Consider the following 17,841-nt stretch of genomic DNA (forward strand, 5'->3'; position numbering starts at 1 on the left):
TGTTGATATATCTAATTTTACTCTCCTGGATAATAAAATTATGCTATTGTTGCTACCAGACTCATCTGACAGAATTTTACATTCACCTTGATGAAGAAGAAATGATCTAGTAAGCACAATTCAGAACCAGGCCTTACAAGAGCTTTCAGAAATGGCACTGGAATGAACACGTCAAAATGGTAAATAAAGTAAATAAAATAGTACTCAAAAAAACCCCAAACCAGTCTTGTTTGCATCCAAATAAAAGAATAATTTTTTTTGGTCCTATGTTTTGCTATACAAAAAAAGAAATTTAAAATTATTGTTTCTAAAATAAATTATAAGCGTGCTATTGCCCTTTAACAAAGTTAAACATAGAAATTACTCTAAATAAGTAAATATTTTAGTTTTTTAAAATGCCACAATGACACGTACCTTTACTGAAAAAAAAATTCAGTTATACTGATCAGTGTTCTAAGTTTTCAGCATCTTTATAATGGTTCTTAAATTGCACAAGTGCTGTCTGCCAGAATTCTTCAGGCTTGTACAGGAATCTCCTGATTCTGCAAACAGTTATTGATTATTTTCTTGGACTCTACTACTGACATCAATTAGAAGCAGTTACCTGCTGTTGGGCTGATACAGCTGGATTTGACAAGCAAGAGCTATTAACTGGCTTATACCACAGTACTGAAAAGTAATCTTGGATATACCTTGCACTAATAACTTCAATGAGACTTCATGGCTTTCTCTTCCACAGTTTATGCTCCAGTTCTCACAGTAAGAAAAGACATATTATTAAAGCAATTAGACTGTCCTGCATCACACTTTTTTTGTCATTCTTGATTCAAAGAAGCAAAAAATACATAAATATTTATATACCGATGTTTTTTTTGACACAAAAGCTCTTGTCAACTATCCAAATCTGCATTTTGACACACTAAAGAAAATGTCTTTGGTTCCTGCATTATGAAACACTAAAAAACTGTACTCTCTTCAATGTAGAGAACTACTACTCTTCTACACCAACACCAAGAAAACATAAAAGACTCAGAATCAGCTGTGATCAACATCTTACTCAGACATCACTGCTAAAAGCCAACATCATGAGAAAAACTGAATACAACAACCTCTGCTGACTGGTATAGCAACATCACCAGAGACTACAGTTAACTCACTGCCAGTCACTGGGAGAAGAGGCTTTACTAATTAAAACACATTCGTTGACATTATCCTCTAGGATATTGTAACAGAAAATTCTGTCTCATCTTGCCTCACCTTAAGTCTCTTTAAAAAGCAACTTGAACTGAGCACCAGAAAAGTTCATTTGAAAACCCAAAGTAGTAAAGAAAAATCAAAAGGATGTTGTACACATTCCTAACAGGTCTAAATTCTTATTCATCCAGAACACTGTCCTCCAATGTATGTGGGATTCATTCTGCATATAAAGACTGTATGCAAACATATACAGAACTCTTAAGGTTTTTAAGCTTGCAAGACAAACAAGGACTTCTTCCACAGAAGTTAAGCAGAAGGTATAATAAAAAATTCCTTTCATTTACCTTTTGTTTTTCAACTTCTCAGGCAACCAGACTTTTGGCACTACCGCATACTAAACATAATAGCATACAGCTATTATGAAACAAGTTTTCATTTGAAAGAGATTATAATTTCCTCAGAGCACAACAGTTTTTCTTATCAAGCATGCTTCATTAATAATTGATTGATTGATTCCCACTCTGAAAATGTTTTTTGTTTCAGGATATTTATCATTTTGTTCGAAAAAAATGAATTTAAGTTTTAAAAAATTTTGTTAGTTTTATTTTATGCTCAAACATTGATTTTGAACTTCACTGGAGATTTTTCATACTATTTTTTTTATAAATTGTAAATAATTATTTGTATTTGATTGAAGTAATTTAATCCCAGAATCACAGGATGTTCTGAGTTGGAAGGGACCCACAAGGATCATCAAGTCCAATCCTTAGCCCTGCACAGGACCATCCTGAAGAATTACACCATGTGCCTAAGAGCATTGTTCAAATGCTTCTTGAACTCTGTCAAGCTCGATGCTGTGATCACTTTCCTGGGGAGCCTGTTCCAGTACCCAGCCACTGTCGGAGTGAAGAACCTTTTTCTAATATTTAACCTAAACCTCCCCTGACACAACTTCAGGCCATGTTCTCGAGTCCTGTCACTGGTTACTACAGAGAAGAGATCAGTGCCTGCTCCTCCTCTTCCCCTCATGAGGAAGTTGTAGACTGCAATGAAGTCTCCCTTCAGTCTCCTCCAGACTGAACAGACCAAGTGATCTCAGCTGCTCTTCATATGGCTTCTCCTCCAGGCCCTTCATCATTCTCATGGCCCTCCTTTCTCTAATAACTTAATATCTTTCTTATATTGTGGTGCCCAAAACTGCACACAATATTCAAAGTGAGGCCAGACCAGTGCAGAGCAGAGCGGGACAATCCCCTCCCTCAACCAGCTGACGATGCTTTATTTGATGCCCCCCAGGACGTGGTTGCCCTCCTGGCTGCCAGGGCACTGCTGACTCATATTCAACTTGCCATCAACCGGGACTCCCAGGTCCCTTTCTGTGGCACTACTTTTCAGTGAAAATTGTATTAATATACAAATCAAATAAAGATTTTCATTTTAACAACTATTTATTTTGAGTAGAATTAATATTTCAATTTGTGAAACTTGCTGTTTTAATTTTTTTTCCAATTGCTTTTTTAATAACAAATCCACATGCCTCCAAAATAAGCAAAAGGAAAAAAAAAAATCCACATTTTGAAAAAAACAATCCACCTCATAGATATGAAATCCTGAGCTTTAATCTGGTCTCCTGGCACGTAGCAATTCTTCAATATTTCCATATTTTTTCTTTTCCTACTGAGAATTTGTATTTTCATAGCGTATTTAAGTGAGGCTTTATGCTATCCCCTTGTTTTTTAACACGATACATGTTGCAGCAATCATAACTTTTATTCCATTTCTGAGCCTCCTTGTTACTTCGATTTACACATTGTTACTCAGATATCGGAATGGCTATAGGTATTTAATACTTTCCTACATTTTGCTGTCTTGGAAATTTCTATTTAACTTCTTACTTGGCATTCAGAAAGGAGATATCATGATCTCAGCTCAATTGTAATTGATGGTCTAATGTTTCACTAGTTACAAATTTGGTTTGCACTGCCAACATACATAATACATGCCTGTGTCTGATCTGACTGTCAGAAACACTATATCCAAATCTACCAGTGAATCAGACATTCTCAGATAAACTCTAGATTTAGATTAAATATATTTAAAATCTTCAAATTTTCCTGGATTAAAAGCAGTAACTGTGTTCTAGTTTGTCTATTCACCTCAAGTCCTTCAAAGAATTTTATAAATATTTGTTAAGCTATCCTTTCATATATTCCCCAGTTCAAATAAACTTCCTGCCTAGATGAAGCCATTTATACAAAAACATTCTGAATAAAACTAAAATTGATATAAGGTTTTTCCTTAGCAGATAATTTCTATAACCTCATTTTTATTTTTCCATCTGTGTTGGCAATATAAATGTCAGACATAATGCTATCTCCATCAGCACCATCCACTTAGCTCTGTTCAGAGATCTTGTGAGAGCCAGTCACTTCATGCTAGGAGGACCATCTCCACAGGCTCTCAATTTCCTACATTGATCACTGAACTCTAGTGTAATACGGCCTGCTAAATTTGAGAGTTTGAAATATTTCAGTCTGTGACCTCCTCAGCTGTTCAGAACAATGAACAGAACCTTTTACATCCTCTAAAATGTGAGTGACAGTTCAAGAAATTGGTCCTTCCTTTTTATTTTGATCTCTCTTCATACCGAACTCGTTCTTTCTTGTCTCCCGTACAACCAGTGAAAACATAGTTCTCTTTTCTGTTTCATCTCCAAATGTCTCATAAAATTTTCATGAATGCAAGGACCACAGGCAAGAGGTGTTACTACTACCAGTATTTTGCTGATAAATGTCCTGCTATGAGCTATCTAAGTAAATCAATAAAGTGAAGCCACTAGATCAATAAGAAATATTCTGTTTAAGTTCTTCACCTCTACCACATGTAAGAATAAAACTAGGTCTTTATACACCTTGTAAAAAGATAACCTTGCAAGAGTAAACATTAAATGCTTGTCTGACTTGCTCATGGGGGTTTTGTGTTTCCATGGTTCCACTTCCTTCTCACACTTTCACGTGCAACTGTCAAAATTGCTTTGTGTCTCATGCTCTATGCAATATACAGGATGCAAAGCTTTTAATGTCATCACTTTTTTCACCAACCAGATATAAGTGAGAGAGACATAGGTCTCAGCTCAACACAGCAAGATAAGAAAGCCAGAGTTCTGCTACCAGTTCTGATTCCTGTTACACTTTTTTTACCATTTCATTTTTCCTCGTCAATTTTCTTATCTGTAATAAATTGTCACAGTGTCTTTACCTGAAAAGGTGCATGGCATAAGCTCAGTAAGCTGGTTTGGTAAACCAGGTTAATGTGATCATGACTGATTAGGCTTCAAGTTATTTTCTAAAGACCATCAAGACCTCACTGTAATATCAGCAGAGAGAGGTGGGTATATGAACTCTTGTATGATGTATTGAACAAGATCATTCTTATAAACAGCATATCTTTCATATTAAAATCATCCAGGGATGAGTAACTGTGATGTCCTGCATCATGGGGAGTCAATTAATACATTACTAGCAGCAGTCCCTGAAAAAATTTTCCTCTCCTTGATGATGGCCCTGTGCAAATGTCTAATGGAAAAGGTACACAGGTCTCTCTAATATAGTGACTTCAGTTGTGGGCATGGAATCTAATAGGCCAGGAAAAACCCTTTGGACAACTTGAAATGAAATATTATTGTGACCCTCTAGACAGAAATCTAGTAGAAATATAATTTTAAAAATCAGATTAATCAGAGTACAGTTATGAACAGACTTAAGCATTTTTTTTCTTCAAAGGGCAGTGGTTTTCAAGTTTACTGCAAATTCTCTTCCTTAACTTTTTTCTTTCAAGTTAACTCAGGGCATATAAATGATGCCAAAATGATAGCCACAGTACTGTAAAATTTTTTATCTAAACAGATTTTACACAAGCAGTGCAAAGTTTCCTTTACAGACTTCCCTGTCATCCAGGTGCTCACCCAAGAGGGAAAATAACTGTAAAAAGATATTGTATTCAGAAGAATGTGTTGATTTAAGCCTGATGGAAGGTGGTCAACATTAATTCAGTTATATTAAAAACTATCCCCTACAAAAAGCATAAATTAATTCTATGCTCATATTTCAAATGCAGAAGATAAATTATTAGGTTTCAAAAAAGCACTTTGATCTGGTTACAGATACAGAGCTCTGCTTCCTCCAAATCAGCACTGTTTCTGCCTTGATACATAGGCAAACCTCTGAAGATGATGAGGCTTTCTCAGGACTGACTCAGATGAAAAATACCATATTGTTACATGCACCCTGTACTACCACAGAGCAGTCATGACTATTAAATTTTACAGCATCTTTTTCTTAGCAAAAAATATCTGTAGTAGTTTGTATGTGTGTGTATAATATGACAGAGGTTTAAAGAACAAAATGTTGCAAAACATAGGTTATTCATTGGCAAAAAAATATCTGACAAGCTGAGGCTTTTTTTTTTTTTCCACATTGAAAAATAGAAGAGAATTACATAGAAGAGGACTTTGCAATCTTTTCCTATGCACCCAGCCTGCTTCCAGTACAAGTTGCCATATTCATGTCTCCGCAAGCTTGAGGACATACAGCAAAAATCCTAACTAAAAGCAACTGTGGAGGTGTACAACACAAGAAAGATTCAATGCATTTACACATTAGGAATACAAAGACACATATAAAGGGAAGCATGCTACATGCTACATGGATCACAACCAAAAACCTTTACCAGTACTATCTTGACAATGAAGAACGTATACTGTTCTTGTCTATTTTATTTCTTGAACGTTCAGTTTATTTTGCTGCGTCTGCATGTCACTATTGAAACACAGCAATTAAGAAAGGTTGCAGAAAGATTTATAGTGTTCCAATGGAGTTGCTACCCTTGCCTAAGAGCAATTAAAATTGCTACCTTGTTTGTGATTATGAACTGTGTTGGGACTTGGCTGTGCTTGAGGACCTGATACTCTGATGATTTGTGTCACCATTCACTGAAAACTGAGCTTTTGCATAAAAAAAAATCATGAACGTTTTTGTCTTCATCCATGCATGTGCTATTTTGCTTGGCCTTCTGGGGCTTCACAGTACCAGAAGAACAAATAAAGCGCTGCAAAGTAACTGTGGAAGTCTTATTTTACAGCAAGCCTTTCAGCATCCCTTTCATTTTCATGGGTCACATAGTAATGCCATATCCTAATTTTGCTTTATAGACTGGATCTGCTCACTGGATGCCTGGTAAAGGGGTTATCTTTTGTTTAGCATTCTGATGGATTTTTATGGCTCTTCCAGATTACACGAGCAGAAGATTTCCAAACTCTAATATTCAGGTTAAATGCTTTTAATATGTCAACTTGCAACACTATTTCAAGATCACCACCTGCAAGCTAGACTAATCTCCATCAGTTTCTAAACTATATTTTGATTTGTAACCTAACACTTCTTGAGACAGTCTCCTAAAAACAGACATGAAAGGAATTAAGATGCCGTTATTGCTGTAAACCTGTATTCTCTTACAGGAGGTTTGCAAAATTAAATAGTCACCCTTAACTGTTTAGTGAAATTGTCAGCTGTTTTAATAGATACATTAAACTCCTATTTATAAATTAATGTGACATTATTAGTGCAGTAGTTCTATAATAAGTAATGTAAATGCCAATGCACAGCTATCTGGCTATCATGGCTGAGAGAAGATAAAAACCCTGGGATTTCAAGTCACATGAAATATCCTACACTTTATCATACACATATTACCACTTCAAAATATAGAATAGTAACATTATAAAAAGAATTGCTTTGTAAATATATGCTTTTAGAATAAACATTAATTATGGTAAATAATTTATTTCTGCAAACTAATTTCTGCAATCAAGAAATCAACTGCATTTGACACCTTAAAAATTTTACGCAATTTTTAAAAATTACATAAAACCTAAAGATATTGATTAGCTGCTGGTGAGTATATTCCAGTATGTTGACAATGGTTTGAATTTATATTAAGCTTGGCTTTCATTATATGGATTTAAAAGTGCAATTTCTCTGAGGGACTTTTCCCATTCAGTGTTATACCTTTGAGAGTTTTGTGGAAAATAAGAGGAAAACACATCTCCACCTCATGTTGGGCTTTCGTAAGAGATTCAACAAAGATGACATACAAAAACTGGCAGTTGTTTTTTTTTGTCAGATATATAGAAGCAAATAGTTAATATAGATATAACAAGTTGTAAAAAACATTATGAGGCAGGCAACAAAATTTGTTGAAAAAAGTTATAATCTGGAATTAAATGCTCTATGCTAAAAGCAAGTTGTCTTAATGTTACTGATGTTCTAAGTACACATCCTAGTTTATTTTGTATTTCACCACTAAGACCCTTCTGTATTTTATTTTATTTATTAGGTAATAGTGGTATATGATATCCTGTCAAGAAGCTTCACTATTGTGTGTGCTACTCTGCAATTAGATTTTTTTCCTCATATTTGATAAGTGTCTTTTCCACAACTTGCAACAGTTCAAAAAAGTCTCAAGAGGTACAGATATGCCAGGTAAATCTGTGATAAGTGTTACTCTTAATGAAAATATTCCATTAGTTCTAATCTCGATCGTAAACTTAAAGTCAATGGACCACAGAAAGAATGAAGCAGCTGACCCATCACTATATTAATAATAGTCAATTTAGTGCAAAATTAATATTATTTTGGCAGCTTAGAACTGACTCTAAATGACTACCCAGACAATCTTACATAAAGGAATAAAGAGTAGTGAAATATAATGGTGCAGCAATAACATCTCTGTCTTCTGAGGTAAAAAGCACAGCAACCACGTTGCCTGTGCTACAGCATCGAACGTGATTAGAGTCCTTGTTTGCATATTTAGCAAGCTGCTAGAACAAAGATGTGTGTTAGAGAAGGTGTAATTTGTATCAACTGGACATCACTAATATGCAATTTTTCATTATTTGGTTCCTCTTTCTTCAGACTCTAAAACAAGCTCATTGTATTGTATCTTTGTGCCATAAACATACTGCTTTGTAAATTGTTTTGACTAATATATTTTAGTGTTTAACACAAATGTCTACATGTGTAATATGCAAGTACATTTTGGCTGCTTTGTTAAATAATATGGTGAACCACATTTTATTTATACATCCTCAATTCAAAATAGATTTCTGGAAGAATAGGAGGGAAATTAATTTCCTACTAATTTAATTTATATTTAGGGGGGAAAAAAATCACAGCTTTTACATTAAAAACAGTTACAAAATAGTATCAAAGAAAAAACTGAAGCATCATGACTCATTTTATGGTAGGAGAATTTGAACCTTGCTGTCGAGGGAAGTGGCATTTGGGGACTCAGGAACCAAATCCCTGACTTCTTATTTTCATTAAGGTCCTTAAAATCAAAATTACACACAGCATCCAGTTATATACTCTGCTAAGACTTTTTTCAGATCTCATTTTCAGCTTTCCTGTCTGAAAATTCTATTATTTAAATTCACCCCTCTCACACACACCTCAAACAGTTGGCTATCAATTACTTATGCCCTGTTACAGAAACAGTTGTCATATAATGAGAGAATTGCATGAATTCTCTGCATGAACAAATGTGCATGCCTACACACACTAGAAAACCTATAATGCAAGAGTCTGAATTATGAAGCAATAAAACATATTAGAAATACTTGAAAACAACCTGAACAATCAGAAATAAAATAGGTGGTACTGAGGCATAAGATAGCAAAAAATTAGGTGTCTTCATTAGCTGAAAACTGACTTGGACTAACCATACGAATCACAGAAATGTCTGTGGATTCTGGGCTAGAGATTTATGTTTTAAATCTTATCTCTTGATATCAGACCAATATTCATTGCTAAAAATCAAGTATGCTATTACTGTAGATTCAATTAAATTTAGTTATGCACCACAAACTTATCTCAGAAATCTCTTTGTTTGTTTGTTTGTTGTTGGTTTTGTTTTCTTCCAAAACCAAGAATAAGGAAATAAGACAAACATGCAAAGATAGAAAGTATATAGTGGCTATACGAGAGGCTGAATGGTAAAAGCAATGAACAGAGGGAACTACTGTCAGTTGAAGAAGATTTGTCCCACCAGAAACAGGTACACACTTATAAAACATTTTTCTGTTTTTATCATTTAAACTTTTAAAGAAAAAGTAAAAAATTACCTTTCCCACATATTGAGGTTCAGAGCCCATGTACTCCTCCAGCACAAAAAATTGATTCCACACCCAGCCTCGTTTGACTCGCTGAGCAGATGACCTTCTCCCTGGCAGTGGGACAACATTTTCTGTTGGCTCTGCTTCTAAAATCTCTTGCGGCTGTGGATGCAGTGGCGTTAGGAGACCTCCATCAAACAGGACCCAGAGAAGCAGGGATAAGCAGTTTCTTGTAAGCATTGGCAATGTCTTCCCTACAGCAAGTAATAAAAACTCCAGCACTTAACGCAGAGGAGATGAATCCAGGTTTGAGGTGTCTGTGGCCTTCACAACTTAGCTTCTAATTTTATTGCAGAAATACTAACGCAGGTATTAATCCTTCTGATGACAAGGTTTTTGCTGCATTAAATTCCATCTAAAGGGACCTATAAAAGAAATTTACATGCAACATCAAATTACATAAAATTACATTGAAGCATTTATCAAAATTCTCACACCTAGTTAGTTTCTAGAGACAGAGAAAAAGATTAAGAATCACAGTTTAAAAGAGATTGCTATTTCCGTTGTAACACTGAGCTGCTCTAGAACATTGTACAGTTATTACAGTAATATGTTATGCTTGCTCTGCTTAGCATTCCTTTTGTGTCTGTCTGAGGACAGACCCATAGCCTTTGCTTTATGACCTAGTTTTCAAAGAAAACTGTTATCCATCAGTGATATCAAATACTTTTATTCCAGATTTACAAAGAAAATTCTTGAGAAGAGAGGAGCCAGTCTTCCATCCTACTGTCCAGAGCAGAAATTCTTTGCTTACTTTCTCTGCTAGAAAAGCATCTTGGGGTCTTCTCTACAGTCTGCTGGTTGCCAGGTATAAAAAATACTGCCAGTAGGATAGGTCCATTTTACATTAAAAAAAACACAACAAAAACAAACAAACAAACAAACAGAAACAAAACAAAACAAACCACAAAAAACCCCCAAACAAACAAACAAAAAAACCAAAACCAATTTGTAGCACTATGGAATTCACCACTTTGTTAGGACCATATGATGTCATTGATTTTTAAGCACAGGTTTCTAGTAAATCAATAGAGTTCTGCTTAAAAATCAATTACATGATATTGACCTCTAAAAAGAAGAATCATAAAGTACCTAACCACATATATTTTTCATTTTCGAATACTGCCAAAGGTTATATTTTCCTTATGAATAATATTACTACTATTCATAAAAATAAATAACATAGAAATTGTTATTTCTTAGGTACATGCTGCAGTATTTAAATAGAAAAGATTTATAATCAGAAGCCTCAAAAACCTAAAAATTCTTAAAGAAGAAAAAACCCCACCTTAGACAAATAACTGAACTTACTATTCTAAATTCAGGGCAAGATTTCCTGTTCTGATTTCAAAGATTATCTTTTAGGTCTTAATAAAAAAGATAGTAAAAAACCTGGTTAAAAGGTATATAGTGCAAGTTAATGTTTTAGTTCTATCTTCAGAAAGGATAAAAATGAGGAAAGAACTCCCACCTGCTCATGAGCCTTTAAAAAAAATTCCTAAGTTATGTTCAAGACATTTCATTTAGAGTAAAGTATTCTTTAGTGCAATGGTTACAAACTTCTTACTTGCACTATAATTTGTAGTCTATGGATTTTATTCCAGCAGACCCAATCACACTGGAGATCTGCATTCAATATTAATGTATTTGGTATGTATTTCTTTGTGCCTCTCCTGATCCATGGTTGCAGAGTTTTCATGGTAAAATCACAGTAACCACAAAACATACAAAAAAAATAAAACTAAACAAAGAACTCAAAGTTTCATTTTGAATTGTCCAGCCATAGCTGGGATGTGAAAATAAATAAAAGAAGTGTTGAGATAGTTTGCACTGCTTCAGAAATGCCAAAATCATACTGTATTCAACTTAATTGTTATACTACTTCTCTTTGCAGAGAAGATTGTACATTACAGTTCTCCCAGCAGAGCTCTGCCTCCGGCCATGTCTGTCAGTCAGGGAGCTTTTAAAATGTTATACAGCACCAAAAGTAATGCAAAGAGATTGAAAGACTTCTATGAAAAGAGAGTAATTCCCTCTTGGCTGAAAGGTTAGTAACCAAGTGCAAGACATGGAACACTTTAACCCCTTCTCTGTTGGTCTCACAGACTGCTTTCCAGAATGCTGACTGCAGAGTCAGGAAAGTGCAATGCCAGTGCTTGCTTCATTCCCTACAATTTCAAAAAGCTGATGAATGGGAGGGACAGAAAAGTGAGAGGTTAATAGGTGTTGCGGTACAGGATTGCAGCACAGATGCCCTTATCAACTGCAAAAGAGTTCACCACAAAGAATTGACCTTTTTCCTTTCCTTTCCTTTCCTTTCCTTTCCTTTCCTTTCCTTTCCTTTCCTTTCCTTTCCTTTCCTTTCCTTTCCTTTCCTTTCCTTTCCTTTCCTTTCCTTTCCTTTCCTTTCCTTTCCTTTCCTTTCCTTTCCTTTCCTTTCCTTTCCTTTCCTTTCCTTTCCTTTCCTTTCCTTTCCTTTCCTTTCCGAACCTTCCCTTCCCTTCCCTTCCCTTCCCGAACCTTCCCTTCCCTTCCCGAACCTTCCCTTCCCGAACCTTCCCTTCCCTTCCCTTCCCTTCCCGAACCTTCCCTTCCCTTCCCTTCCCGAACCTTCCCTTCCCTTCCCTTCCCTTCCCTTCCCTTCCCTTCCCTTCCCTTCCCTTCCCTTCCCTTCCCTTCCCTTCCCTTCCCTTCCCGAACCTTCCCGAACCTTCCCTTCCCTTCCCTTCCCTTCCCTTCCCTTCCCTTCCCTTCCCTTCCCTTCCCTTCCCTTCCCTTCCCTTCCCGAACCTTCCCTTCCCTTCCCGAACCTTCCCTTCCCTTCCCTTCCCTTCCCTTCCCTTCCCTTCCCTTCCCTTCCCTTCCCTTCCCTTCCCTTCCCTTCCCTTCCCTTCCCTTCCCTTCCCTTCCCTTCCCTTCCCTTCCCTTCCCTTCCCTTCCCGAACCTTCCCTTCCCTTCCCGAACCTTCCCTTCCCTTCCCTTCCCTTCCCTTCCCTTCCCTTCCCTTCCCTTCCCTTCCCTTCCCTTCCCTTCCCTTCCCTTCCCTTCCCTTCCCTTCCCTTCCCTTCCCTTCCCTTCCCTTCCCTTCCCTTCCCTTCCCTCCCTTCCCTTCCCTTCCCTTCCCTTCCCTTCCCGAACCTTCCCTTCCCTTCCCTTCCCTTCCCGAACCTTCCCTTCCCTTCCCTTCCCTTCCCTTCCCTTCCCTTCCCTTCCCTTCCCTTCCCTTCCCTTCCCTTCCCTTCCCTTCCCTTCCCTTCCCTTCCCTTCCCTTCCCTTCCCTTCCCTTCCCTTCCCTTCCCTTCCCTTCCCTTCCCTTCCCTTCCCTTCCCTTCCCTTCCCGAACCTTCCCTTCCCTTCCCTTCCCTTCCCTTCCCTTCCCTTCCCTTCCCTTCCCTTCCCTTCCCTTCCCTTCCCTTCCCTTCCCTTCCCTTCCCTTCCCTTCCCTTCCCTTCCCTTCCCTTCCCTTCCCTTCCCTTCCCTTCCCTTCCCGAACCTTCCCGAACCTTCCCGAACCTTCCCTTCCCTTCCCTTCCCTTCCCAAACCTTCCCTTCCCTTCCCGAACCTTCCCTTCCCTTCCCTTCCCTTCCCTTCCCTTCCCTTCCCTTCCCTTCCCGAACCTTCCCTTCCCTTCCCTTCCCTTCCCTTCCCGAACCTTCCCGAACCTTACCTTCCCTTCCCTTCCCTTCCCTTCCCTTCCCTTCCCTTCCCTTCCCTTCCCTTCCCTTCCCTTCCCTTCCCTTCCCTTCCCTTCCCTTCCCTTCCCTTCCCTTCCCTTCCCTTCCCTTCCCGAACCTTCCCTTCCCGAACCTTCCCTTCCCTTCCCTTCCCGAACCTTCCCGAACCTTCCCTTCCCTTCCCTTCCCTTCCCTTCCCGAACCTTCCCTTCCCTTCCCTTCCCGAACCTTCCCTTCCCTTCCCTTCCCTTCCCTTCCCTTCCCTTCCCTTCCCTTCCCTTCCCTTCCCTTCCCTTCCCTTCCCGAACCTTCCCGAACCTTCCCGAACCTTCCCTTCCCTTCCCGAACCTTCCCTTCCCTTCCCTTCCCTTCCCTTCCCTTCCCTTCCCTTCCCTTCCCTTCCCTTCCCTTCCCTTCCCTTCCCTTCCCTTCCCGAACCTTCCCGAACCTTCCCGAACCTTCCCGAACCTTCCCGAACCTTCCCTTCCCTTCCCGAACCTTCCCGAACCTTCCCGAACCTTCCCGAACCTTCCCGAACCTTCCCTTCCCTTCCCTTCCCGAACCTTCCCTTCCCTTCCCGAACCTTCCCTTCCCTTCCCTTCCCTTCCCTTCCCTTCCCTTCCCTTCCCTTCCCTTCCCTTCCCTTCCCTTCCCTTCCCGAACCTTCCCGAACCTTCCCGAACCTTCCCTTCCCTTCCCTTCCCTTCCCTTCCCGAACCTTCCCTTCCCTTCCCTTCCCTTCCCTTCCCTTCCCGAACCTTCCCTTCCCTTCCCTTCCCTTCCCTTCCCTTCCCTTCCCTTCCCTTCCCTTCCCTTCCCTTCCCTTCCCTTCCCTTCCCGAACCTTCCCGAACCTTCCCTTCCCTTCCCTTCCCTTCCCTTCCCTTCCCTTCCCTTCCCTTCCCTTCCCTTCCCTTCCCTTCCCTTCCCTTCCCTTCCCTTCCCGAACCTTCCCGAACCTTCCCTTCCCTTCCCTTCCCTTCCCTTCCCTTCCCTTCCCTTCCCTTCCCTTCCCTTCCCTTCCCTTCCCTTCCCTTCCCTTCCCTTCCCTTCCCTTCCCTTCCCTTCCCTTCCCGAACCTTCCCTTCCCTTCCCTTCCCTTCCCTTCCCTTCCCTTCCCGAACCTTCCCTTCCCTTCCCGAACCTTCCCTTCCCTTCCCTTCCCTTCCCTTCCCTTCCCTTCCCTTCCCTTCCCTTCCCTTCCCTTCCCTTCCCTTCCCTTCCCTTCCCTTCCCTTCCCTTCCCTTCCCGTTCCTTCCCTTCCCTTCCCGAACCTTCCCTTCCCTTCCCTTCCCGAACCTTCCCTTCCCGAACCTTCCCTTCCCGAACCTTCCCTTCCCTTCCCTTCCCGAACCTTCCCGAACCTTCCCTTCCCGAACCTTCCCTTCCCTTCCCTTCCCGAACCTTCCCTTCCCTTCCCTTCCCTTCCCTTCCCGAACCTTCCCTTCCCTTCCCTTCCCTTCCCGAACCTTCCCTTCCCTTCCCTTCCCTTCCCTTCCCTTCCCTTCCCTTCCCTTCCCTTCCCTTCCCGAACCTTCCCTTCCCTTCCCTTCCCTTCCCGAACCTTCCCTTCCCTTCCCGAACCTTACCTTCCCTTCCCTTCCCTTCCCGAACCTTCCCTTCCCGAACCTTCCCTTCCCTTCCCTTCCCTTCCCTTCCCTTCCCTTCCCTTCCCTTCCCTTCCCTTCCCTTCCCTTCCCTTCCCTTCCCTTCCCTTCCCTTCCCGAACCTTCCCGAACCTTCCCGAACCTTCCCGAACCTTCCCTTCCCTTCCCTTCCCTTCCCTTCCCTTCCCGAACCTTCCCTTCCCTTCCCGAACCTTCCCTTCCCTTCCCTTCCCTTCCCGAACCTTCCCGAACCTTACCTTCCCTTCCCTTCCCTTCCCTTCCCTTCCCTTCCCTTCCCTTCCCTTCCCTTCCCTTCCTTCCCTTCCCTTCCCTTCCCTTCCCTTCCCTTCCCTTCCCTTCCCTTCCCTTCCCTTCCCTTCCCTTCCCTTCCCTTCCCTTCCCTTCCCTTCCCTTCCCTTCCCGAACCTTCCCTTCCCGAACCTTCCCTTCCCTTCCCTTCCCGAACCTTCCCTTCCCGAACCTTCCCGAACCTTCCCGAACCTTCCCGAACCTTCCCGAACCTTCCCTTCCCTTCCCTTCCCGAACCTTCCCGAACCTTCCCTTCCCTTCCCTTCCCTTCCCTTCCCTTCCCTTCCCTTCCCTTCCCTTCCCTTCCCTTCCCGAACCTTCCCTTCCCTTCCCGAACCTTCCCTTCCCTTCCCTTCCCGAACCTTCCCTTCCCGAACCTTCCCGAACCTTCCCTTCCCTTCCCTTCCCTTCCCTTCCCTTCCCTTCCCTTCCCGAACCTTCCCTTCCCGAACCTTCCCTTCCCTTCCCTTCCCGAACCTTCCCTTCCCTTCCCTTCCCTTCCCGAACCTTCCCGAACCTTCCCTTCCCGAACCTTCCCTTCCCTTCCCTTCCCTTCCCTTCCCTTCCCTTCCCTTCCCTTCCCTTCCCTTCCCTTCCCTTCCCTTCCCTTCCCTTCCCTTCCCTTCCCTTCCTTCCCTTTCCCTTCCCTTCCCTTCCCTTCCCTTCCCTTCCTTCCCTTCCCTTCCCATTCCCTTCCCGAACCTTCCCTTCCCTTCCTTCCCTTCCCGAACCTTCCCTTCCCTTCCCTTCCCTTCCCTTCCCTTCCCTTCCCTTCCCTTCCCTTCCCTTCCCTTCCCTTCCCTTCCCTTCCCTTCCCTTCCCGAACCTTCCCTTCCCTTCCCTTCCCTTCCCTTCCCTTCCCTTCCCTTCCCTTCCCTTCCCTTCCCTTCCCTTCCCTTCCCTTCCTTCCCTTCCCTTCCCTTCCCTTCCCGAACCTTCCCTTCCCTTCCCTTCCCTTCCCTTCCCTTCCCTTCCCTTCCCGAACCTTCCCTTCCCTTCCCTTCCCTTCCTTCCCTTCCCTTCCCTTCCCGAACCTTCCCTTCCCTTCCCTTCCCTTCCCTTCCCTTCCCTTCCCTTCCCTTCCCTTCCCTTCCCTTCCCTTCCCTTCCCTTCCCTTCCCGAACCTTCCCGAACCTTCCCGAACCTTCCCGAACCTTCCCTTCCCTTCCCGAACCTTCCCGAACCTTCCCGAACCTTCCCTTCCCTTCCCTTCCCTTCCCTTCCCTTCCCTTCCCTTCCCTTCCCTTCCCGAACCTTCCCTTCCCTTCCCTTCCCGAACCTTCCCTTCCCGAACCTTCCCGAACCTTCCCTTCCCTTCCCTTCCCGAACCTTCCCTTCCCTTCCCTTCCCGAACCTTCCCTTCCCGAACCTTCCCGAACCTTCCCTTCCCTTCCCTTCCCTTCCCTTCCCGAACCTTCCCTTCCCTTCCCGAACCTTCCCTTCCCTTCCCTTCCCTTCCCGAACCTTCCCGAACCTTCCCGAACCTTCCCTTCCCTTCCCTTCCCGAACCTTCCCTTCCCGAACCTTCCCTTCCCTTCCCTTCCCTTCCCTTCCCTTCCCTTCCCTTCCCTTCCCTTCCCTTCCCTTCCCTTCCCTTCCCTTCCCTTCCCTTCCCTTCCCGAACCTTCCCTTCCCTTCCCTTCCCTTCCTTTCCCTTCCCGAACCTTCCCTTCCCTTCCCGAACCTTCCCTTCCCTTCCCTTCCCGAACCTTCCCTTCCCTTCCCTTCCCTTCCCGAACCTTCCCTTCCCTTCCCTTCCCGAACCTTCCCTTCCCTTCCCTTCCCGAACCTTCCCTTCCCTTCCCTTCCCGAACCTTCCCGAACCTTCCCGAACCTTCCCTTCCCTTCCCGAACCTTCCCGAACCTTCCCGAACCTTCCCGAACCTTCCCGAACCTTCCCTTCCCTTCCCGAACCTTCCCTTCCCTTCCCTTCCCGAACCTTCCCTTCCCTTCCCTTCCCGAACCTTCCCTTCCCTTCCCTTCCCTTCCCTTCCCTTCCCTTCCCTTCCCTTCCCTTCCCTTCCCTTCCCTTCCCTTCCCTTCCCTTCCCTTCCCGAACCTTCCCTTCCCTTCCCGAACCTTCCCTTCCCTTCCCTTCCCTTCCCGAACCTTCCCTTCCCTTCCCTTCCCGAACCTTCCCTTCCCGAACCTTCCCGAACCTTCCCGAACCTTCCCGAACCTTCCCGAACCTTCCCGAACCTTCCCTTCCCGAACCTTCCCGAACCTTCCCTTCCCGAACCTTCCCTTCCCTTCCCGAACCTTCCCGAACCTTCCCGAACCTTCCCGAACCTTCCCTTCCCGAACCTTCCCGAACCTTCCCTTCCCTTCCCTTCCCTTCCCTTCCCTTCCCTTCCCTTCCCTTCCCTTCCCTTCCCTTCCCTTCCCTTCCCGAACCTTCCCTTCCCTTCCCTTCCCTTCCCTTCCCTTCCCTTCCCTTCCCTTCCCTTCCCTTCCCTTCCCTTCCCTTCCCTTCCCTTCCCTTCCCTTTCCTCTTCCCTTTCCTCTTCCCTTTCCTCTTCCCTTTCCTCTTTCCTGAAATTTCCTTTCCTTTCCTGAAATTTCCTTTCCTTTCCTGAAATTTCCTTTCCTTTCCAATTTAAGACTCAGCAAGACAAGTAATTGAGAATCCAGTACTCTGGCACTCGGAAGAATCACGCCAGCTTGCTGCTATGTAACCCTTATGCAGTAGGAAACTGAGGCAGAGGGCCTCCCCCCACCACCTCTTCTTCCACATAATTTCATTGCTGGCTTTGGAAGAAGCCTGGCCTGATAGAATGTATTTAATAACACAGTTGGAACTTGTATAGCATTTCAAAGGTTAAT

General features: G+C 42.9%; 1 protein-coding gene across 4 annotated transcripts in view; it reads right to left on the reverse strand.

Moving 5' to 3' along the window:
• The window catches only part of CDH12 (cadherin 12), a 532,655-nt gene that overhangs the window by 145,716 nt on the left and 369,098 nt on the right, over nt 1-17,841 (reverse strand). For all 4 annotated transcript variants that reach the window (XM_032704956.1, XM_032704962.1, XM_032704979.1 and 1 more), the window contains one exon: nt 9,377-9,792. In XM_032704956.1, coding sequence (XP_032560847.1) covers nt 9,377-9,607 — 231 coding nt within the window. In that variant the 5' untranslated portion in view covers nt 9,608-9,792. The remainder of the gene's footprint in view (nt 1-9,376; nt 9,793-17,841) is intronic.

The sequence above is a fragment of the Chiroxiphia lanceolata genome, chromosome 1, assembly GCF_009829145.1.
Source record: "Chiroxiphia lanceolata isolate bChiLan1 chromosome 1, bChiLan1.pri, whole genome shotgun sequence".
Taxonomy (NCBI): domain Eukaryota; kingdom Metazoa; phylum Chordata; class Aves; order Passeriformes; family Pipridae; genus Chiroxiphia; species Chiroxiphia lanceolata.